The sequence below is a fragment of the Typha angustifolia genome, chromosome 10, assembly GCF_048772165.1.
Source record: "Typha angustifolia cultivar Huaian chromosome 10, ASM4877216v1, whole genome shotgun sequence".
Classification (NCBI taxonomy): Eukaryota; Viridiplantae; Streptophyta; class Magnoliopsida; order Poales; family Typhaceae; genus Typha; species Typha angustifolia.
The window spans coordinates 7,265,531-7,289,616 of record NC_133248.1 but is presented as its reverse complement, the minus strand read 5'-3'; the positions used below and the strand labels follow the sequence as shown (position 1 = coordinate 7,289,616).

The 24,086-nt window shown below is 37.9% G+C and overlaps 2 protein-coding genes and 1 long non-coding RNA gene across 6 annotated transcripts; 2 read left to right on the top strand and 1 right to left on the bottom strand.

Moving 5' to 3' along the window:
* Positions 1 to 2,095: 2,095 nt before the first annotated feature.
* Positions 2,096 to 12,603, top strand: LOC140769092 (ATPase family AAA domain-containing protein At1g05910). 3 transcript variants are annotated; one of them, XM_073109651.1, is made up of 11 exons: positions 2,096 to 2,253; positions 2,459 to 2,707; positions 4,605 to 4,709; positions 4,853 to 6,649; positions 6,732 to 6,920; positions 7,031 to 7,173; positions 7,728 to 7,973; positions 8,652 to 8,838; positions 9,041 to 9,106; positions 9,201 to 9,450; positions 12,025 to 12,603. In XM_073109651.1, exons 2-11 carry the CDS (start codon positions 2,498 to 2,500, stop codon positions 12,429 to 12,431), a joined length of 3,600 nt encoding a protein of 1,199 aa, XP_072965752.1. In that variant the 5' UTR covers positions 2,096 to 2,253; positions 2,459 to 2,497; the 3' UTR covers positions 12,432 to 12,603. The 3 variants fall into 3 exon arrangements, with proteins under 3 accessions (XP_072965752.1, XP_072965753.1, XP_072965754.1); XM_073109652.1 differs by having other exon boundaries at positions 2,105 to 2,253; positions 2,483 to 2,707; XM_073109653.1 differs by lacking the exons at positions 2,096 to 2,253; positions 2,459 to 2,707 and having other exon boundaries at positions 4,608 to 4,749.
* Positions 12,604 to 13,065: 462 nt separating this feature from the next.
* LOC140769093 (protein farnesyltransferase/geranylgeranyltransferase type-1 subunit alpha) lies at positions 13,066 to 18,120 on the bottom strand. Of its 2 annotated transcripts, XR_012105850.1 has the most exons (6): positions 17,737 to 18,120; positions 15,796 to 15,905; positions 15,433 to 15,553; positions 15,037 to 15,132; positions 13,402 to 13,958; positions 13,066 to 13,303 (listed from the first exon to the last, which is right to left on the bottom strand). XR_012105850.1 is itself a non-coding variant. In XM_073109655.1 (5 exons), the coding sequence occupies exons 1-5, from the start codon at positions 17,974 to 17,976 to the stop codon at positions 13,524 to 13,526; spliced, it is 1,002 nt and encodes a 333-aa protein (XP_072965756.1). In that variant the 5' UTR covers positions 17,977 to 18,120; the 3' UTR covers positions 13,066 to 13,523. The 2 variants fall into 2 exon arrangements, 1 of the variants encoding a protein (XP_072965756.1); XM_073109655.1 differs by having other exon boundaries at positions 13,066 to 13,958.
* Positions 18,121 to 18,840: 720 nt separating this feature from the next.
* Positions 18,841 to 20,609, top strand: LOC140768716 (uncharacterized). Its single transcript, XR_012105801.1, has 3 exons — positions 18,841 to 19,416; positions 20,121 to 20,311; positions 20,413 to 20,609. It is a non-coding gene; the product is annotated as an uncharacterized lncRNA (long non-coding RNA).
* Positions 20,610 to 24,086: the final 3,477 nt, after the last annotated feature.

Sequence of the window (24,086 nt, the reverse complement as noted above, 5' to 3'; positions counted from 1 at the left end):
TTTATATATTATACTTATCAAATTACTGAAAAAACCTTATCACCCCTTTCCATGCTCTCTATTCTATCTTGTAGAGTTTCGAGGGAAAGGAGCTCGCCTAGGTGGGTAAAGGATGAGGTGTAACTTGGTGGTTGAGGAAAGTGGAGCTTAATGGTGGGTTTGTATAATTTTTTTTTTCTTTAGCTGCGTGAGGAAGATAATGAACAGAGAGAGGCTTTTCTCATTTTTTTTTGTTTTCCTTGACTGAGGAAGAAGGAGCTCAATGAGAGGGGTTTTTTTTTTTAAATTTTTTTATTAATTAGAGATGAGACTAGGGGTAATTTGGTATTCAATAAATTATTTAGCATATTATAATAAATATTCTTTTGTTGGTACTGTTTTATTTAGTTACCGTTAGGTTAAGTTAACATAGGGTGTTAAAAAAATTAGAGGGAAAAAAGAAGAGTTGAATATAAAATCCTCAAAAACAAAGTGTAAATCATAAAATATAGGGCTTGATTTATAATTTTAAAAATAAAATGAACTTACAAAGCACTTGATTTTATAATATCTTAATCATTAGATTATACAATTGAATTAATTCTCGCTAAGAAATATGCTACGTTCTAGTCACCAAGTAACTTCCAATCTCTATCATATTTTCTAGAATGTAGTACTTTGACTATTTGTAGTAGTAATTGAGTCTTTTTTTAAATATTATAGATGGTTAGACTTTTTTATACATTATTTGTGACTTTTGCCTTATAAACTAGAGATATATTTTAGGTTGCACTTTTCCTCATTTTATATTCGATTGTAAATTCTATATATTTTGTAACTAATTTCTCATCATCTTATTTTTTTTAAGTTTTTGACAACTCTGCTTTTCATTTAATAAAGTATATACATGACTAAATAAGCTTTTTAATGTATATATTAATATTGATTGGAGTACATATGAAAAAGATATGGAAAAAATAGTGAAATTTATTCACTTATGTTGAGTTAAATGTAATTTGTTAGTAGCAACATAATTCTTTTTTTTTTCTACGTTATAATATTTGATAAATTTTAAACTTCTGAGATGATCATATTTAAATATACTTATTTAAGATGATATTGTAGAGGATTAAATAAGCTTTTTAATACACATAAAATAATATTGATTAGAGTTCTTATGAAAAAGATATGAATAATTAAGTAAAATTGTAGATTTTTATTATTTAAATGAACGAATTTGAAAATATTTATTAGAGATAATTTTGGATAATTAAATAAGCTTTCAAACGTATGTAAATAAAGTTGATCGTTTGAAAGATATAACAAAATGAGTGGACAAAAGATAATTTTATTACTCAAATTGACAAATTTTTTAAAATGGTCGAATATTATAAAGTTACATTGCACTTTTCTTTTTCAAATAATAAAGAGGAAGATGGAGATGAGAATAAAAGGTCAAAAAAATGGTGATAATTCTTTCCACACACAGTATCACTAAGGAAGAGTTTTTTTTTTAAATACTTTATATTTTTTTTAGAAATGCTCTATGTTATTTTAGAAATACTCTAGGTATGAAGAAGAAAAAATGTCTTTATCTTTATTTTTATACTTTATTAAATGAAAAGTACAATTGTCAAAAACTTTTAAAAGATAAGGGGAAGGCAAATAAAATAGTAAAATAAATAAAAAATTGTAATGAAAATATAAAATAAGAAGAAAAATATCTCATATTTTAAAGGCAAATAGTCTCTAATAAGTTGCACCAAGTAGGTGTTACGGAGGATGTTTTTCTTAGTTTAAATTCCAGTTGCATGGGAAATAGCGGTCCTCAGTCATCACCCATCACAACGTTTCTTTGCTGATTTGGTGGAAGTCCGACATGGCAATTGGCAAGCGAGTTCATGCAGAAAAACGGATATCTTTTTCTACGAGTCTCTTCAGCCGTCTGATCAACATCAGAGGGCCGAAAATACTCAATACCACCACCAATTGGGTCATCTACCACCGTCCGATAGTACCAGCAGGTTGAAGAAAACGATCAGGTCCGTAGAATGGCCTTCCGCGTAATTCTTCACGTGCCGATCACGTGAGTCGAGGAGAAGGGTTTCCTCCGAGGGGGAGAACGAAGACAAGAGGGGCTAGAAAACCCCCCCTCCTCCATAGCTCTGCCCCAAAGCAGAGGTCGCTTTCTCTCTCCTCTTCTCTCCTCCTGCTGCTGCTCTCTCTCTCTAGAAAAGGAAGCCAATTCCGCTCTCCTATCGTGGAGCTACCGAGGTTAGGGTTTCGATTCATCCCTTATCTTCGCTAATCTTTTCTCTGATCTTCCGCTTCCAATCGAAGACCTACGAAAAGGCGCTTCATTTGATCATCGGATCGGAGGAGTCGTGGCTTCCCCCGGTTTTTGCTAGTTTGTTGCACGATTTGATGTTAGGGTTTGGAAATCGAGCCTTCTTTTGACTTTGATTCGGCTTTTGATAAGGTAATGGTGGGGTTGTCTTGGTAGAGGTGGTTGTCGTCGATGGATTCGAAGGCGGATGGCGCGGCCAACAGGCCGCTGCGGACGAGCGACCGGCTCCGGCAGCGGCGGAAATTCTTCGGTAGGACTTATTTGTACTACAAGCCGGTGATTAGGAAGAAGATTAAGTCCAAGAGGAGGACGGCAGCGTCTCAGATCGCGAAGAAGCTGCTGAGGCCGAGGAACCCGCCGGCTCAGACTCCCCCTTCCGATGTAAGAGCTCTTGCATTGTCTTTTGGATTGATGTAGCTTAATTGTTTTTTTTACCCCTATAATGTGTAAGTAGGTAATGTTGGTCGTTCTATCTTGTAAATGGTTGGTTGTTATGTAATCTGCGGGAAGTTAGGGGAATGGAATGGTAGTTGTGTTGGGTATTCGCATGTATGTACAGTGTTTTCTTTATGTAGTGACTAATCATAGTGGTAACTTATCGCAATTTTGTTCTTTTTTTAAGGATCCTTCATTTATTTACAATGAAACATCATTAATAGTGGATGAAATGCTATTGTTTGATATCTAGGGTTTTCAAAGCTTGCAGTATCTAATGGATATCCGAGAGATTAGTAAATATAATTTCATATTCTCGTTATGGGGAAATAACAATTGTAACATGCTGAGCCAGAGTTATTCCCTCAAGATGATGACTTTAGTTTGTTTCTTTGTAATTGTGGAACTGGCACGTGCTTAAATTGGCAGGGTGAGTAGTTATATACTGCAGTAGGGCTCTTATATTAAGGGAAGTTGCCAGAACTAGCTATAATTTAATATCTTTTCATTGTTTTCTCTGAAGTCACCAGGGGTGATCAATGAAGTTGCATGTTGGAAAATTTCTGTTGCCTAATGTGGCACATAAATAGGTGATTATGTAATGGCAATGGATGACAGAGGGAAGAGGATTTACTTTTCCTTGTTTGCTGTTGATAAATGGCGAGAGCTTTAGGTCTTATTCGGTGCTAGTTGTGTTGTTATACTTGTTAGGGCAACAATATACTTTGCAGTATACACTGTGTTGACTGTTTCTTATTTTGTTTTCATGCATGTCAATTTCCATCTTTGAGATTTTAACTTAATGATAGTGAATGTGGACAAGGGTCATTTCTTTTGGGTTGAGGTAGTTTAATTTTTTAGTGGGTACAAGAGAAATAAAGATATGAAGTGCTTGGAATGGTGATGTCCTATCAATAATCTACTCACTCTATTCCTGGATTAGTGAGTGAAGTGTAATTATTACAGTTATACCTATAGTGAATACACTTGTTTCTTAACTTAGCTACCAAAAAGAACTTTGGCTAATTTTATTTCTCAGAATATTGAGAAAAATCTAGTGATAATAAGAATTCTCTTATCTTTTTCATAGTTGGCACTTGTCAAGTTTTGCAAATCATTATTGGCAATATTTTTGATGGCTATGGATGTGTATATCCCACAGCCATATTTAGGTACTCTAAGATGTTGACAAGTCAGAACATCTACAAGAAAATGCATGAAGTTGAAAGTGCTCCTGATAGTTTGGCAACTAAAGTGACTACTACCATCTATACTTAATCATTAAAACCCTGTCATTTAGTCTTGTAAAATTATTAAAGATGCCCAGAATATGGCCTTAAATCCCAGACATATGTCTTTCAACAAAACTAGTTAACTTGCCAAAGTTTGTCAAAGCTACATTATTTTTGTAGCAACTGACTAAATCTAGCAAAAACTGCTGTAACACAGGAAAGTTTGTATTGATCAAGAATTGATACCTTCTGGAATCTTTTTTCTTGTGAATTGCCATGATCCAGCTTTCTTTAACACCTGGCTAGATATTCTGTTTAGCATCTATTGAACTCCATAACTAATGTAGTTCCTTCTTCTGAAGTGAGCTAATGTTCTTGGTCTTATAACTAGCTGTAAAACTTCTTGTTGTTTACAAGTTTTCGACATGTGATTGTGAATGATTTGATCATGCGATCCTTTTATTTCTTGGTTCTCTTTGCCTTTGTGTTGTACGTGTCTCTTGTGTATAGAGCACCAGCTGGACAAGTGTTGCTTGAGAGTTGGAAATTGTAGTTCTCTTATATGTAGCATATCGTTAATAGATTCTAAATTTCTACTGTTCTTTATATAGTCCATTGCAGCAAATCTTCGCCGTTCAACCAGAAAAAGGAAGATTTCCATAAATCTGGAAGACTATGAAACAGACAGCTCCAGAACAGAAGATGATGATCTAATGGTGAGATTTTAAACTCTCCATGCTTGGAATATTTATAGAGGTCAGTTATCAGTATGATATCTTAGGAAACTGGAGTGTAAAACTATGTGCTTTTGTGGTTTAAGCACTCTGTTGAAATTTTTGAATGTTCTTGTTCTCCACAGACACCAAGATACCGCTCTTCTAAAAGCAAAGTAGAAAGTAATGCTAGTCATGATGAAGTATCAGCATCACCGAGGAATAAAAAGATCACTAATGCCAAGTCCCTTCCCCGTCGTGAAGGTTTACGACCTAGAAGATCCTTGAGGGAGCGTAGGCAACAACCATATCAAGACTCTGATGATGAGCAGGAAAGTTCTGAAGCGCATGCCGGGCAAGATGAAACAGAAGATGGAAATGATGTTGAGGAGGATGGTGCAAATGAAGATGAGGGTGATGGAGGGGATGAAGCAGAGGATGATGGGGAGGATGAAGAGGGTGAGGAAGAACAGGAAGGACGGAAGAGATATGACCTAAGGAATCGTGCAGAAGTTCGTAGAGTCTCTCCTGAGAAGGAGGGAAAGCAGAGATCACATTCTCCTCGTAGGGTACTACATCATGGGATGGGTTCTAAGAATAACAAGTATTTGAAGAAGGGAGGGTCGCGAGTACACAAACGCCCTCGTTTCTCAATACCGGATGATTCGGATGATTCTCTTCTTGTGGATGAACTGGATCAAGGTCCTGCTATTCCATGGACACGCGGTGGAAATAGAAGCGGGCCACCTTGGCTTTCCGGTGGTTTAGACATGCAAGGAGCAACAGCTTGGGGGCTGAATGTTGCTGCATCTGGGTGGGGACATCAAGGTGAGAGTACTGCTTATCTGATGACAGGTGTTCAAACTGCTGGACCAAGTTCCAAGGGAGGGGCTGATATTCAGCCTTTACAGGTTGATGAAAGTGTGAGCTTTGATGACATAGGTGGGTTGTCCGAATACATCGATGCATTAAAGGAAATGGTATTCTTTCCTCTGCTATATCCTGATTTCTTCGCAAGCTATCACATCACTCCGCCAAGGGGGGTTCTACTGTGTGGTCCTCCTGGTACAGGAAAAACACTAATTGCTAGAGCATTAGCTTGTGCTGCTTCTAAAGCTGGTCAGAAGGTCAGCTTTTACATGCGCAAGGGAGCTGATGTTCTCAGCAAATGGGTTGGTGAGGCAGAGAGACAGCTGAAGTTGCTTTTTGAAGAAGCTCAAAGGAATCAGCCATCCATTATTTTTTTTGATGAGATAGATGGCCTTGCTCCTGTTAGATCCAGCAAACAGGAACAGATTCACAACTCTATTGTGTCAACTTTACTTGCCTTGATGGATGGTCTTGACTCTCGTGGTCAAGTTGTTTTGATAGGAGCAACTAATAGGATTGATGCTATTGATGGCGCTTTACGCCGTCCAGGTCGGTTTGACCGTGAGTTTAATTTTCCTTTACCTGGTTGTGAAGCACGCGGTCAAATATTAGACATTCATACACGCAAGTGGAAGGGCCCTCCTTCAAAAGAGCTAAAGATGGAACTGGCAGCTAGTTGTGTTGGATACTGTGGAGCAGATTTGAAAGCTCTATGCACAGAAGCTGCAATTCGGGCGTTCCGTGAGAAGTATCCTCAGGTATATACTAGTGATGAAAAGTTCATCATAGATGTTGATTCCGTAAAGGTGGAAAAATATCATTTCTTAGAAGCCATGTCTACGATAACTCCTGCCGCACATAGGGGAGCAGTTGTGCACTCCAGGCCGCTGTCACCAATTGTTGCTCCTTGTTTACAAAGACATCTGGGGAGAATAATGGAGCATTTGTCTGATATTTTCCCTTGTCTTTCATCCCTAGATCTTGGCAAGCTATCTGTTTTTTCATATGGCTCTTCTCTTCCTCTTGTTTATAGGCCTCGCCTATTGATATGTGGTGATGAAACTGCTGGGCTGGTAAAATTCTCACTCCTTTTTCTTTGTGAAAATATTATTAATTACAAGCACCGAGTTTTCTAAAAAAAATTAGGTTTAACAGGACAATCTTGGGCCTGCTGTCCTGCATGAATTAGAGAAATTTCCTGTTCACTCTTTGGGACTCCCATCTCTTCTTTCTGATCCAAGTGCGAAGGCACCTGAAGAAGCTTTAGTGCATATATTTGGTGAAGCAAGAAGAACCACCCCATCTATACTTTACTTGCCTCAGTTCCATCTTTGGTGGGAGACTGTGAGTTCCCCAACTCATCTTGAAAGTTATAGATGTTGAAATTGTGATGAATATTAGTAACATAAGATGATTTCTTGTTTCTGTTCTGATTGTTATGTTCATTTATTCAGGCACATGAGCAGCTTAAGGCTGTCCTGCTGACTCTCTTGGAGGAATTGCCATCCAACCTACCAATATTGCTATTGGGGACATCTACAGTTTCTTTTAACAAACTGGACGAAGACTCTACTTCCATATTTGCTTTCCGCAATGTGTATGCTCCCAACCTTATATTGACTGCTCAGAAATGAAAATCTAGAATCTTTATTGTCATTTACACTAGTATTTTTTCTCGTAATCATCTAATGTAATAAACAGAGATTTTTTAATGTCAGAAACTAAACACTGAAATTTAATTAGGTATACAAGTCTAATTTGAGCTGCTAATGTACATTCTAAACTTGATTGAGTTAATGGTGGATGGTGCATTGGTATGAATAGGTTGTCAAAGACCAATATTACCACATCCTTTTAAGTTTTATTGATAATATGTCGCATGTCTCAAAATGTGTTTTGGCTTTTTTTTTTGGTTGATTCGATTGGGATCAGTCTGATTTCTGTTTTCTCACCTTTTGGAGATTCAACATACTGATTTTTGAGTCAGAAACCCTTGGGGTAAAATTCTGATTTCCTAGTTGCATGAAGCAATGTTACTGTTATAAATGTACTTGTATCTCTTCGGCGAACTTAAATTTTTATTTTTCTTTTATTTTTCCTTTTCATGTTTTCCTTTTTGTCCTTCTCATCAACTAGATCTTCATTTGTTAGGTATCAAGTGGATCAACCAACGATGGATGACAGGTCCAAGTTTTTTGAGCTGGTGCTGCAAGCTAGTTTGTCTTTCCAAATGGAAGAATCTGCTGATAAATTGAATGAACGCAAATCTCTAGTAGAACTCCCCTTAGCACCAAAAGAAGTCAGTGGTCCAAAGGCTTCGGAATTGAAGGCCAAGGCAGAAGCTGAGCAACATGCCCTTCGTCGGTTGAGAATGTGTCTACGAGATGTCTGCAACAGGTCTGGAACCTTATTCCCTTAGTCTAAATATTCATATATTGATTTTTAGTTTTTTTTTACTGGTAAAGTTAGCTTGAATTTGGTTTAAAGTCAACCTAAGAGCTCACTTGACCCCATTTTCTGTTCTCCACCTATCCCCCTTCAATGGCAGAAAAGAGAGGAGGAGATGAATATAATCCTATTTCTTTTGCTCTTCATCAGTGTTTAATCATCATAGACTATGGTTCCAGAATAAGTCAATCACTACTACATTCTTCCATTAGCTACATCGTCAACTAAATATTAGTTGTATTTTTTTCCTTCAACTAACATATATTGCTGAGCATGTGGAAATTCGATAACATGATGGTCAAGTTCTAGACTTCTGGTCACTATATTTTTCCAGGAAAAGATTGTGGTTTTATTGACCCACCATAAAAACTAAATGAAACATGTTATAATGTAATTTGGTAGTTTATGGTGTATCTACAAAACTGAGATAGGAGATCATTGTCATTTCATTAGCTTGTCTTTCTGACCTTACTTTTTTTTGAAGAAGATGTACATGTTCTTGTAAGATCAGGTGTTTCTTCTCTGTTTGTGACATAGTTCATCATGCGTCTCATTATCTTAGTATTTTTATGTGTCAGAAACAAGTGAGATAAGTTCTTTGGATGCTTTTTTGTTTATTATGAGCAGGATTCTCTATGACAAGCGATTCAGTGTGTTTCATTACCCAGTCATGGATGAAGATGCGCCTGATTATCGTTCCATTGTTCATAATCCAATGGATATGGCTACAGTGTTGCAGCGTGTGGACTGTGGACAATATCTAACTCGTGCAACATTCATGAAAGACATTGATCTTATTGTAGCCAATGCAAAGGTTCATTTTTTCTTGTCACACCTGCATTGTCTTTGCTTTTCCCTTAAATGTGTTGTTAGAGTTCTCAGTCTTTAGTTTGTTTCAAGAAGCTTCAGGAAACACTATAATTAATTGCTTATGATTCAATATTTCAATTTTAGTATCTTTATAATAGTTTTGTATCTGAGGCTTAGGTGCTGATTTTTGGAGCCAAAATTCACAGGCTTATAATGGAGATGACTACAATGGGGCTAGGATTGTTAGTAGAGCTTGCGAACTTCGAGATGTGGTATCCTCTCAATTCTCGTACTTTTTATTATACTCATAGTTAGAGTAAAATTTCTGTACTTTGAAGTCAGGTTGATTTTTTTCATTTCTTTCAGGTCCAAGGGATGTTGTCACAAATGGACCCAGCGCTGGTCTCATTTTGTGATAAGATAGCAGCACAAGGGGGACCAACTCATGTGGAAGATGATATGGACAACTTGGTTCTTTCAATAGCACCTGTTGTTCAGTTGGCTGCTGTTACTAGAACAAGTGCCAGGCTTCGTAATGTTCAGCCAGATGTAAACTTATCACAAAGTTATGAAGTATTGAAGCGGCAAAAGAAAAGCACTGACAACGACCAAGCAGGTATTTCACTCTGTTGGATCTTGTTTCCTTATTCTAACAGTAAAGTTAAAGCTATCAGTTATCTTGTTAGTGTCTATGGATGTGTGATTAGTATTTGGTTTCTTTTTCGTGTAGTTTGGGTAGATTTGTGAACATGTAATATTATTTCATTCTTAATATCAGAAATTAAGGTGTTCAATCACAATAATTGCATGGAATTGTCTGTTCGAGAGCCATTAGTGATGAAGATTTAAGCTACATTGTACAGGAGATTCACATTATAATAAAGATTTGGTTTAGTATATGTTGGCATGCCGCATGCAATAAACTAAAAAAATCATAGTTGGGAAAATGTGGATTTTGATATGCAAGAATCAACCTATATGGAGTTATGGACGGATTGGACAACTGGTAGGAGCAAAAATTACTCGAAAAGAGTTACAAATGGTTTCTATCTTATACTTGTGGGCTAGTGTTGCTGTGGAAATCTCTTACTCTTTTTCTTTCTTTAATTTTTTTGCACCTATACTGGATTGATTGGAAATTTGACTGAAAGTTGTTAGACTAGTACTACTTCTGGTCTTATCTTGATTCTAGACCTAACTGTTTCTAAGGGAATTCAAAGAGGAAGGGCAGGGTTGTTTGGTAGTTGAGGTCCAAAATCTACTTGTGACATATGGAGCTGAGTAGAGTTGGTTGACTTTTTCCCATACAGATAGGATTAAAAATCCTATTGTCGCTTCAATATTCACTGATTTCAACTATTTACATGCTTGAATTCTAAGATCTATTACTTTGGTATAAACACCATTGTCATAAAAACAAATTAGGTCAGGTTTGGTCTATGAGTAGATATCTAATAAATTCAACAGACTGACTGAACCAGCTAATTGGATGGGGTACATAACCATATAAATATAGGCATGAATCAATGCCAGATTAGGCCATTGTCAAATTCTAAAACTTTGCAGCTATCCTTGGAATTCAAGTATCTACATTAGTTTCTAAGTTCAGAAGCTAATACGATCCATGATCTATTTCAACCTTTATGTGGTGTGCTACTGTCTATTTAAGAATGAATTTGAATAAAGTGGTACCAGTTTCATCAATTTTAGTAACTGTGTCCATTCAGGAATGCAATTCAAGCAAACTTCTGCTGCTAGCTTATTAGCATGTAAAATCAGAATTTCAATTCTATCTCCAGCCTTGCGGGGCTGCCTGTATAACTTCCTTTCTTTGAAATTCTAAGTTCAAAATTTGAAAGGTCCATTCCAAGTTTTAAGGAGTTCTAGTGTTTCTTTGAGCTTCCAAAAAAAAGGAGCAAAAAGAAAATAAAAGAAAATATAAGGTCGATTTAGGATAGATTGGTTTGAAATTATAGTTGTGTTATAGATGTGTATGTACGTCTACCAATATAGTTAATACTTATAAAGTACTATATATTGCATCACTTTGTAAGGTTGCTTATCTTATCTTTCTGTCTGAAAGCATGTATATATTTGTCTATATAGACAGACAAGCATACATGACCAAACTAATATACTAATTCTGTATACATCTGTTCGTTTATGTAACTGTAATATTTAATATACCTTACTAGAAGGAATTATGTCCACCTTACCTATCACAAGTGGAGTGTGCACCTTTAATCTTGGTGATTGCAGTAGGTTTTGTTCAATCTATTTAGTTATTTGTTTTATTAAGAAAGAATAGCATTTAACAGGATATGAAATATAATCACTTGCTATGTGGTTCAATATATTGCTTTTAGTTGATATAATACTAGACTAAAATGTTAGGAGACCCACTTAAGCTTTTCCAGATTATTCTTCTTGCCTTGTAGATGGATTGGACATTTTTGTTGCAAGTGACTACTGATCATGTTGCCTGCCATTTGGCAATTTGCTAGATGCTGCCCACATACCATGGGCAAATGAATGATCAAAGGGATGCTATTAATCTCCATAATTAGGCTAGACAATGTGAGTGATGTCTGTATTGTGTCAGAATGTACTGGGGACGAGATATTGATGGATATAATGTAGATACTTCATTTTTCTAATTAATGATATATTATATGGATATTACATTACATGAAATCGTCTTTTGATGTCAAGTTGTAGATAATCTTTCTCCTATAATATTGTGGATTGAGAGGTGCTTTTTTTCATAAATATAATTCATTGTTGACATGATGAGCAGTCAACTCAGAATTTCTGATCATACATGATGAATTCTTAAATAATAAACTAGGGACCTTTCTTGGTCATCTATTATCATATGTTTTACAAACTTGTACATTTTTTATTTATTTACACATCAGTATTTTTGTATTACTCATATCCTATTTTTCTAAGATTTACTCCGTTCTTGCTTTATTCTTGACTACCTTATTTGCTTGCCATGCAATCTTTTGACTTTAGTATTGTGTATTCAGGGGTTCTGCATTTACTTTTTAGATAAATGTTTTAACTGTCCTGCTTTGCTATTCTTCTTTCCTTTTCCCCTTTAAATTTTAGAATGACTTTAGTTTAGAAGTTAATAAAAATGAAAGATGCCATTTTATTGGTTTAAAGTTCATCTAAATTGTTGCAGTGTCAGCTAAAGATGATAAATCTGCTACGGATCTGGATTTATCAAAGCCAAATTCTTCACAAGCAGGAGTAACACAAGAACCTGATTCAAATGGTTCTTCAAGACAACCTGAAAATGCTACAAATAATGAACTCCCAGAAGCATCTGAAGTGGCTTCCAGCCCCCTGGCGAACAATGACTCTGAAGATGTTGTAATGGCTAATGCTGAGATTTTGGAGCAGATTGAGTCTGTGAAGCTACGGCTCATGGATCGCACTGAGGGTTATGGAGTGCCACAGCTTGAGAGGCTTTATACCCGGATAATGAAAAATGTTGTAGCAGTAAGAGGTAAAGAAAGTGGAGAGGATTATAAGCAATCAATTGTGAGGCATCTTTTGAGATTTGTTGAGGATGATGAAAATTTTTAAGCAGTAGTAGTAAGTTCCTTTTTTTTTTTCATTCCTACACATTTTACTTAGGAGGTATTCATTATAGATATGTTTCTCTGTATTTTTTTTTTTAAATCTTAGGTGTATATCTGCTAAGGTCTGCTAATAAGTTGAGTAAAGTGATCAGAAAGATGTCAGATCGGTGTTGCAACTCCTTATTCCATCTTTTTTCAGAAGCATATCTTACTTCCTGAGCATTTGAGGATAATCAATATTGCATAATCTGATAGACCAGCATTGGATTTCGTGAGTTATATTGCGTTTATTTTTCTATTTGAAAACGGGTACTGGGAATCGTCTGATCCTATTATTTCTGTCAAAACTACTAATTTATCCGTCAAGTAGCAGATATCTGAGGAAGACAAGTCAATCAGTCCGTTAAGAGCAATGTCAAATGATCGCCCTCATCACTTTCTGATACTACATCACAATCATTGCAAGAAACTCTCGGCGCTCGTTCTTTAGATCTTCAATTGTTTCTGTTACTACACTTTCTTGCCAACCGCATCTCACATTTTAGTTGGGTTATGGGCCCTCCTGAGATAAAGAAATTGAAAATGGCTAAAGAAAAAGTAAAAAAGAAAAGAGAAGTTTCCCAGTTGTTGCAACAAAGTACAGAATGATGTCCATCTGACAAGCTATAACATAAATGTGGTTTCCTTCTGAAAACAAAAGGATCTGACAGTTCCAAGTCTAGAGCTACAGAAGAATTACATACATACGCTGCACAATGCCAGAATCAATACAGATAGTTGTCACTGCATGGATGAATTACGACAAGAAGATCCATAGCATCTCAGGTAACAGTCTTCACTTCCCATCAATGAGTATCCTGCAATCCATGATTGATCCTGTCCAAACGTGTTTGATAACTTATGGCAATACATTCCATTAAATCTGGAGATACAAATCCTAAAACCAACAGCGACAATAATTTAATAAAGCTTACATATACTTGCCAGTTCAGGACTCAATTGATGAGAACTGGTCATTAACAGTCACCAATATCTTTGGAGATATCTGAAATAACCATATGAGAATAGGAGCTGGCAGATATCTAATCTCATCCCTTCAGCACACCTGAGAAGGAAGGTTACTTCTCCGCCACGTCCAGTAGTTTAATCTCATAGGATCTGCAGTCTCTAAGATTGAGCAAATAGTAGTTGCAAGATTGGCATCTGACAAGCCCGACCTGGAGTCTCGCAGAGCCTCGACAGCTCCTTTAAGTTCACTAGAAGGTTGAAATCCGTAACAAAGAAGATCCAGTAACTGGCTCAATGCAAACGTATAGCTTTGGTTGCTTTTCAGGACCTTCAGACATACTTCACAGACTCGGTTGTCACTCACTAGCAAGCTGATGTCTCCCTTGAATAAACCTCGCAGGTACCTCCAGGGGCTCTCATTCTGAGGGTGTGCCAAGATGGCTTCAATTGTGTAATCAATTTCTGAATTACGCATGGTTTCAAGACCCCCATGAAGCGGAGATCTTGTAATAACAAAGTACCTCTGGTTCAAAGTAGAATTAATTAGTGATATATTTTTCTCTGATGTAAGAAGAGCATGAATATCTCAAAACTTGCAAAGATATATATGAGTCCATTAACCTGCATAAATTTTTTCTGCCTAACACAATATCACTAAATTGTTACAAACATATGTACATCTAAACTCAATGAAATGAATGTGAAAACAAAAAATCCTCAGGCTGACAGAGACTAACAGAGATGGCACTTGCTATGGAGTATTAGCATGACACCTAAAGCATGAAAATCATACCCGTTAAAGTTAATTTGGTTAAATATGAGTCCTAATAGTCCCATTGAAAGAAAATAATTTTAATTTGTGAAGACATGCAATAAAAGCAAAGATAGCTCAATGTAACTTAGCCAGCTAGTCACGGGAAATCAAAGGAACATCACTGAAGAACGTAAAAACATGTTAAATAATCCTGAAATCCTGCAACTGCAATATCCTGAATACCAAATATCATTTAGCAAAAGGTTGAAAAAGTTGAGATATAAAGTCGAAAAACTCAATCAAATTAGGTGAACAAATTCAGAGGCAATTACCATTAGATTTTCAATTTTTCATAGTACTTTGATGCTTGAATAATGGTCAAAAGTGACAACCAAGTAAAGCCCATCATCCAGATAAAGAAAAAATAAGCATATAAACAGGATCTTTGAAGTAAAAGTCATATCAATGGCAGGATTCACTACACTAAAGAGCACAACCTTGTATCTGTAAAATACAACTGATATAACATGGAAAATCATACTAGAATTCTTAACTGCAAGCAGTTACAGATAAAGAAATCTGCTGGACATTGCCGATTTCAATAGTGTAAATACTGAAGCATAAAATGTTGAATCCCAAGCCAAAATTATTCATTTCATCCTTTTTGTTTTCTAACACTAAAATTTTTGTTTTGGACTATCCTTGTAAAACATGAACACAGAGGTCTGACACAAAAAGATTTAAGGAAAAAAGTTCAAGCATACTTTGGAATGACTAATTCTCGAAATTCTTAAGGAGAAAAGTTCAAGCACAAAAAAAAAAAAAAAAAAAAAAAAATCAACAATACCTGATTCCAAGCTGAATTATTGAAAACATCTTCTTCAAGCAGCTTCTGGCAATAGTCAAGCTCATTTTCCCAGCCACCCAAAGCTTGAAGAACCCACTGCATCAAAGAATTTCATCTTATCTCTCACTTTTAACGAGAGCCACAGGAAGATTATTGGGTCATACCCCATAAATTTAATCATTCATCTAGATGGAGGATGCTAACAGATTGAAAAGCAAGGGGCTACTTCAAATATAATATTGTAGATATCAATGTTCTGTAGATGAAAAAGAAAATAAGATTAAGGCAAAGTACTGTATACATGCATCACATTAGATGGCTGGATTGACTTGGTTATTTGAAAAATCTTTTGTAATTACTTACTAGTGGAATAAGGTGGAGGGAAATGAAAGTTACCTGCCTATGAGACCAGGCATGGTAATTTTTCGCATCACATGCAAGTATCCTCCTTGTAAATTCATGTTCTTTACTTGCAGCTTCTGGTCCCAATTTCTCTGCAACCCACCGCCTATGATGCCTACAAGGTATCTCCTAATATTAATAAGCAAAGAAACTGCTAAACATTTTAGTCAACTGAATGCAGCTATGCTTTCTACAACCTTGCAGCTAGATAGTCAGAACAAGGAGAGCAATAAAACGTAAGAGTTCACTTGCTGTAACAAACCAGTGCCAAAGACAGTAATAGGACAATCCTTGATTGTTGACTAATAATGCAAAATCACTATGCAAAATCACTAGATTTTCTATAAAAGAGCTCACCAAATTTGATAATTTTTAGAATTGCCCTTAGCGATCTGGTCAACAAAGTTCCTTTCTTCAAGTAAATCAACATTCAACGCCTCAAGTACAAGTCGTCTGAAATGCCAAATCTACAAAAATGGATACACACTGTTTAATAATGTCAAATAAAAAAATATTACAATATATGTGGGGAAAAAAAAGGTAGAAGTTAAAGAAGAAACGGAAAACCCGAAGATGACAAATGCAGTAAAGAGCAGAATGATCCTTTACCTTGTCACTTTACCTTGTCATGAGTCCTAGCTAGGAAACTGATGGACTTTAACTCTTCACTTAAAAAAGAAGTGGACATTTTCTACAGAATACTAAAGATTTCAAGTATATAGCTCAGTGATCATTTAAAGAAAGATGTTTTAGCATAAAATGTCCTAGCAAATACCTCAAAAACTTGGGAAACGACTCAATCCAACTATTAGAAGAGGAGACAGCAGCCAGCCTATCCAGACGATTCATCATTCCCAGATGGGTTAGCAGACATCTATATCATCTCTTGTGGTGGCTCAATTGAAAAGCAAGCAAACCTCCCAGTTATTGCAAACCTCCCAGTTATTGCAAACCAATTGGCTTTGTCCATCAACTCCGTTTTGGCTATCCCCTATCTCAAAGGGTTGAGAATCCACCGCTATTGATCATTTTGAAATGACCAATAACAGAAGTATAGATAAAAGAAAATTTCTCTCTTTATAGGAATCTCTAGATTGAAGTGTTCACAACTCAAAGACAATGGAATTTGAAGGCATCTAGTCACTCCCACTGACCAACGAACATCAATCACTTTCTCCAACTAATGAACTAGGCATACTCCACCTATCTAGAGTTACTGTTCCCACCTAAACCTAGAACTGTTCTCTCTAGAAGAGACCAACGAAAATTGCAGCAGACAAGGAAAGAAAGAAAACCAGAATAGATAATCCTAGATTATAGGTTTAACGTAAGTCCTCACAATTTCCTATTTCTGTAGGGCACACAAACCTCACCAGGAAGACATCAAAACAAGGACTAGTCCTATCTATTTGTATGCCTTAATCTTGTCCCAAGCCCTTTGTCTAAATCTATAGTCATCTATCCCAATCTCAAACCCCCAAAATTCTCACACAGATTGTCGTTCAGCACTACTGTCAGTCAGAAGATTTTATTCTTTGAAAGCTCCTCCGGTGATTCATATTTTCTGGTTTCTCTTTACATGGTTTCACTAATGTGGCATTACTTTGAAACTTCTAAGCGTTGTTCAATGTGCATGTTTTAAGCCCTTGACATCTTTACATAATATTAGTAAGCCCATCAGTTTGCAAATTGCATAGTATTATCATAAACATATCTATCTTGCCACTAGAAATGAGGTTTGAGTCATCCTTCTGCTAAATGATCTCTAATCATGTTCCGAAATCCAACTCATGAATTGTTACAATGTATGGCTATTAACTATTTATTTTTGCTACCTGGTAAATGCAATGCAATACACAATTATGCTTGTACAATAATGTGATCACAATTATTGTCAATGTACCAGAAAGTGATTCATCACTAACCATTTTTTTCTATTTTCCCATACATTTAAATTGATTACCCCGCAAATTGATAAAATGATAATTAGCTATAAACCTATATATAAGAGTAATTGAATCTTACTTTTCTTTAAAATGGGTGTGTCTATCCTTTGACCCAATTCAATTCAAAAGACTGATTTGACCGCAAGACAAGGTCGCAGCATATAGTTATTAGATGTAACTTACAAATTTAGATTAGATTTTCCTTCTTGCGAAAGAAAAGTTCTCACTTTAATTTTGTCAAATGCCAAGGTTGAGGATATCGGGAAAGCAAAATCATTCACATTCCAGATCCAAACATAATAAAAAACCAATCAAAGATCAAAGAAAGGGAATGATAAATATATCATCTCACGGTATAGTTCCCCGGGTTCATCTCGATGGCCTCGGTGGTGAGATCGAGGGCACGGCGGCTGCGCTCGTCGGCGAGGTAGACGGCACGGAAGTAGTCCATGGTCTCCCGGAACTCGTCGCGGTAGGCGATGGAGACCACCGGATGAGGGCCGTCGTCTTGGGGCACGGGCTCCACATCCGACCACTCCGGACGCTGGGAGATGGGGATTCGCTCGTTATCGTCTTCGTCGGAGGAGGACATTGACGTGAGCTAGGGTTTTGAGGATGGATTAAGGGTTAAAGTTTTTTTGGGGTTCGATCAGACTTTTGGGAGAAGTGGGAGAGACGCAGGGTGAGGAGAGAGAGGAAAGGGAGAAAGGTGGGAGACTGTGAGATTGGACGGGATCTTTCCGTGTTCAAATGTTGAGATATAACCAGCAAACAGCGTTTCGAACCAATGGATACCTTCGATGTTGCAGTCAGCGCAGGGATTTGAACCAATGGATATAAGCCACGTACTGAAAAAGAAGAAGCTATTAGCTACATCTATATCTAGAATCTAGATTATATGCAAGCTACATGTTACTTGCAACACACAAAGTTGGCTTATAATTTGGCTTGAACAGCAACATTTATGGAACAAAATGGCTTCCCCGGCGATTCCTTCCACTAAATCCACCAATTGCCTCCTCTTCCTCTAGAAGAGTTTAATCTCCCTGGAGGAGTAACTATCATTCCTCTTCAAGGAGTTTACTGCTCCTGTACCGCTAAGATTCTCTCTTGGCCTAGTCTCCCAGCAAAGGAGGGGACCAAAAGGAAAAAAGAATGCGCTGCTCTCGCCTCGTGGCGCAGCTGTTTAGAGTAGGGGTGGCAAATCTTGACCCGACCCGATAACCCGACACGATAACCCGACTCTTAATCGGGTTTGGGTTTAGTATAATCGGGTTCAGGTCATAAACGGGTTAACCCGTCTAACCCGTTTAATAATCGGGTCGTGTTCGGGTTTGTATAGCTGACCCGTTTTGACCCGTTTGACCCGTTTAAGTATGCGGGTTAGGTCGGGTCGGGTCAAACCCGCCAACCCGCCAACCCATACATATATATATATAAAGTAACTAAAACCTAAATCACTCATCTCCCGTTCTCTCTGCTCTCCGCTCTCCAGCCGCCTCACCTAAGTCACTATACCGTCGAATCTCTCCAATCGCCTTCGTCCGCGGTGCCTCCCACCTCCGTCTTTGCATGTCGTTTGCCCCAAGAGTTCGCCGGCAGATCTCCTCACCATCTGCGCTTAGCCCTTCACCCTCGTCGGATCTCTCCTGGTCCTCAAATGCTCCAGCACCGGGGACTCCTCTTGCTCCGGCGGATCGACGGATCCGGTAGTTCTGGCCAACGCCTCCGACGTGAGCCACTTCAGCTACTTCAAGAGGAACGCCGCCAAGGAGTTCATCCTTTTCATCGGTCGGACCGTCGCCAAAAGGATGGCACCGGGCCAACGCTAGTCCTTGCAACACGAAGGTGACCCTAGGGTTTCTATTCTGGTGATCTGGATTTCTTGGAGGTTTTATGAGAAATTATACAGGTTTGTGTTTCCTTTCATGTGGGGGACGGGAGGATCATATTGCCAGATATGGAGTCGATATGACTTTTCGCTGCCATGTTGGCACATGTAACTTCTCCCACATCTGGAGTTTGTGAAAAGGTTTCCTTTACCAAGCTTGTCTACAATGGTTATTTTGATTGATATGCGCTGATACTGATTTCAGAATTTTCTCCTTTAACAATAACTTTTTTAGTTCCATTTGTAATATGCCATATGTATTTATATGTGGCTGTGAAAGCAGATTACCCATGCCTTATGGGAGATATGTTTAGATTTAAACAGCATCTTATTTGTTTCTTAAGGAGTTTATTGTTCCGCTCTCTAGAAGCCTTCTAGATCTAATGGATCTCGAAGACATTTCAGTTCTTGATGGGCCGATCTATTCCATTATTCGTTGCTGTTGTAAATGATCAAGGAGAGTTATTGTTTCTTTTGGAGATGAGTTAGATTCAGTGTTTATGGGACTAGCATCTGACTGTTCTCTCTTATGATAGATGCCTTTGGCACCAACTCATTTGAGGGGTGAATGCTTGCATTCTGAGTAAAGAGCAGGCTAGAAACATACCAGCAGTTGGATCCCATAATTTTGCCATGTTTGGGTTTAACTTTTTAGTACCATGTTGCCTGCATTTTCTGTTATCTCAACACCCTATATTCTCATACTGACTGAAGCCATATTATAGTGACTACTGAAAGTTTCAATCCCTCTAATACTTTACAAAAATAATTTAGGAGTTTACCATATTTCAGCTAAATTTGTATAATTTTGTGATGTTTATTCTGTTTCTCAATGTTGTTTGCAGGAACTGATTGATGATTTTCCACCACCACATCAGAATAGGGGCACAAGAGGACATATGGAAGAGCTATTGTTGGTGGTATTTCATACCCCTGGGTACAAAATAATATGGAGATCCAAGTCCAACGACTTGAGCAAGAAGCATACTGTTCTGTTCTTCGAACATTTTAGTCTCAACCTGATGCCATTACTTTGGTATACATCCCGCATCATCTGAGCTAAATACTTTTCCTGTACATTCTTTTTATTTCTTTTTCTAGTGTTAATCATAAGTTGGCTTCCACTAATTTCTTCAGGAGAAGCAGAAGGAAGGTCTAATAACTGAACTTAGGAAGGAGCTGAGAGTATTTGATCAAGAATTGCATTTCTGATGTTGTATTAATTTTTGAAAATATTTTTTTTTTGTTTGTATGATACATCATTTAAGAGTAGTTTAAACTCCATTGTATATACTTTTGTCATGGTGAATTGTAATTTTAATATTGTATGAGTTTGGAGTTAAAAATATGTTATTTTATTTATACAATATATTATTTATATAGAATAAATCAGTAAATATTAAATTTTATATAGAATTTATATTAAATGGGTTAGACGGGTCGTGTTAACGTGTCGGGTTAATATAACCCGTTTAAGTATACGGGTTAGACGGGTCGTGTTAGCGTGTCGTTAACCCGACTCGTTTATTAAACGGGTTAGGCGGGTCGGGTCGTGTTACCCGTTTATTAGTCGGGTCGTGTTCGTGTTTACTAAATGCAACCCATTTATTAATCGGGTCGTGTTCGTGTCAAGGCAAAATTGACCCGACCCGAATTTGACCCGACCCGAACCCGCTTAACCCGACCCGATTGCCACCCCTAGTTTAGAGGGTCTAGGGCCTGGTGACCGCACAAACCCGAGGTCCTCATGTAGCACACTATCCTTCAACAATTATAAGCCACTACTTCTAGTTCAGTTACTCTTGATCCGGAAAGGTTGAAAGATAGTAGAGCTGAGTGGTGGTTCAGCCTTATTGGCAAATTTCTCGGCAGGCCACCACCGTTGCAGTATCTAAGTAACAAAACAGCTCCGAGATGAAAGTCGGCTAGGCAACTTGATGTTATTGATATGGCTACTGATTTCTTTACCTTCAAGTTTAGTTTCGAAGATGACATGATGAGTGTGCTCACCAGTGACCTCTGGACTTTCCTAGGTACTTTTTAAATCTTATTCCTTGGAGGCCAAAGTTTCGACCTTTCAGTGAGAAAATCTTTATTGCTTCGGTTTGGGTTCAGTTCTTGGTTCTCGTCTATATCCGATTCTCAGTCGCTCATGCATCCATACTGATAAAATGTGGGATCCCATTTTAGCATGTGAAGAATAATGTTCTGACGTTGGGTGTCCCCTCAAAATAGCGGTTATACTCAAGCTAGAACACATGGTCAGTTTGCTCGTGTGTGCAGTGAAATTAATTATCTGCTCCAGTAAAACAAGCCACGGTGGTCCAACACTGCGACCGGATGGTGGTTTATGTATGAGATATGTATATGCTAAAATGATCCTTCTTTCCTAGACGTAACTGTGTAGATATAAAAACATGACACCGTATGCATACATGTGACAAAAGTTAGCGTGTTAAGATACTCTTTATGCAAAGGTATGCTGATTAAGCGTGTGCGATTGGGGATAGTAATGTAATTATGATGCTTGAGTGATGCCGCATATATGCGTATCGCGCATCTTATTTTGAGCTAGTGAAAATGCAAGCCAACGACATCAAAGCGACGTGCTTCATCTGCATTTCCTTATCATGCCGAGACACCTTACTGGAGGTTTTCAGCGATCCTACCGGGAAAGAGCATGAAAAAAATTTTAGAAGAATTTCATAGTTCTCCTAAAAATTAGCGTGCCATATTCTTGGAGATACAAAGTGATTTCAGAATCGCACTCGAGTTGCATGTCGCGATCAGTACCGAGACATCCTTGCCTCCAATTGAGGGATATCAAAATTTCTCTTTGCACCCGCCTTGTAGTCTTTATATGCGTGATACGGACGCTATCCAAATGCAAAAATAAATCTGTGATCAGATTAAGTTATAATTAGTTTTATCTAAACTCTTCGATTTTGGACCGCCTTAACTTGCGGTAGTCAAGTTCTTTAGAAGCAAGATATCATTCCATACTCTTCCATTAAATCAAAGATTTTTGCTACAACAAATACGTGGACGCATCGTACAGTAGAAGTACTGGGTCGACGCAAATTTTTTGTCAGCACCGTGCATGTTTTTGCATGCCCTCGGTAAGACAAAGGACTTGCGGAGACTTGGTACGCACGCACAAATCAATGCATGCATCTACGGCGCACCCGACTTGGATCACTCTTTCTTTGATGGGCATTCCGGCACGTCGGCTAACGGAGGGGTATATCTGCGATGCTCTCCGGCTTCTCGAGGGGGAGGGTTGCCAACCCTCGGAGGGCTAAAAGTGCAATTCGTGGGGCCGGACGGTGGCACCATCGACTTAGGCAAGCTCTGACGGAACCAGGAGCTCCACCAAGGTTCGGAATAAGGCGATCCCGCTGGGTGCGCCATCTCGTTGGGCGGCCCGTAGGGCCGAGCTAAAGTGAGAAGGGGAGAAACCAGCACGAGAATAGCAAACCATCCACGTAGGGAAATGGACATTTTGGTGGTGATGATGTCCTGATGGAGAACGAGAGATGTAGCTAGAAAATGGCTGGGATCACCGGGTCGGTACTAAGAGTGGTCGTGTTCACGGATACATATATATATGCCATAAGGTTGGGGCATATATAGAAATAATTAGTTAGGTACATAGGCTGTCAGTCTATGTGTTTAGTATCTATATTTGTACCAACCGTACGCAAACCGTATGGACAAATGGGCTATTCCTTGTACGTAACAAAATTCGCCAACCGGACCAATCCTACTAAGACATAAGTTAAAAGGTAGCTGCTATGAATAGTTATGGGAGACTAAGAAGTTGGAGAGAAATGGGAAGTTAAAATGTAGCTACCAATAGTTACGGGGGAGTGAGAAGTTTGAGCCAAATGGGGGAATTAATGTATAGCTACGGAATCGGTAGTAATGTAACTACGTTTACATAATGATAGTGCCGGCATGCAGCATGATCACAAGCTCCCATGCGGATAAACAAAGCGCATACTCAGACATGCTGTGACCGAGTGTGGTTACCTGATTACCCGGTTGGACAAATTCGGCAATCGAACGTTAAGTATCACCTGATGATCACCTGATTGGACAATTTAGGATAAAGATTATGCATGGTATCGTCCTTCATCGTCTAGACATATGCGAAATAAAATTTCGGGAATACCCATGGGTTGGATGAAATTTCCAAACCGCCCTTATAGTGTAGGACAAGTATTATATATTGCTCGGGAAAAAGGTTCGTCTAATACAAAGTGAAATTAAACGTCATAGGTGTACACTCAAAATGCCCTTTGGTAAATGAAATTACCCAAATACCCCTTTCTTATCGGTCTACCTGACATACCGCCAACACTTCGACGGGATGGTGGTTTATGTATGAGGTATGTATATGCTAAAATGATCCTTCTTTCCTAGACGTAACTGTGTAGATATAAAAACATGACACCGTATGCATACATGTGACAAAAGTTAGCGTGTTAAGATACTCTTTATGCAAAGGTATGCTGATTAAGCGTGTGCGATTGGGGATAGTAATGTAATTATGATGCTTGAGTGATGCCGCATATATGCGTATCGCGCATCTTATTTTGAGCTAGTGAAAATGCAAGCCAACGACATCAAAGCGACGTGCTTCATCTGCATTTCCTTATCATGCCGAGACACCTTACTGGAGGTTTTCAGCGATCCTACCGGGAAAGAGCATGAAAAAAATTTTAGAAGAATTTCATAGTTCTCCTAAAAATTAGCGTGCCATATTCTTGGAGATACAAAGTGATTTCAGAATCGCACTCGAGTTGCAT

Bases quoted from the DNA above. Each gene is read 5' to 3' on its own strand.
- LOC140769093 (XM_073109655.1), bottom strand. From the start codon at position 17,976: ATGTCCTCCTCCGACGAAGACGATAACGAGCGAATCCCCATCTCCCAG. The intron at 15,554-15,795 runs GTGAGCTCTTTT...GATACCTTGTAG, and splicing joins TCTAAAAATTATCAAATTTG to GCATCATAGGCGGTGGGTTG. The intron at 15,133-15,432 runs GTAACTTTCATT...TCTTTGATGCAG, and splicing joins ATGCCTGGTCTCATAGGCAG to TGGGTTCTTCAAGCTTTGGG.
- LOC140769092 (XM_073109651.1), top strand. From the start codon at position 2,498: ATGGATTCGAAGGCGGATGGCGCGGCCAACAGGCCGCTGCGGACGAGC. The intron at 2,708-4,604 runs GTAAGAGCTCTT...TTCTTTATATAG, and splicing joins CTCAGACTCCCCCTTCCGAT to TCCATTGCAGCAAATCTTCG. The intron at 8,839-9,040 runs GTTCATTTTTTC...CAAAATTCACAG, and splicing joins TTATTGTAGCCAATGCAAAG to GCTTATAATGGAGATGACTA.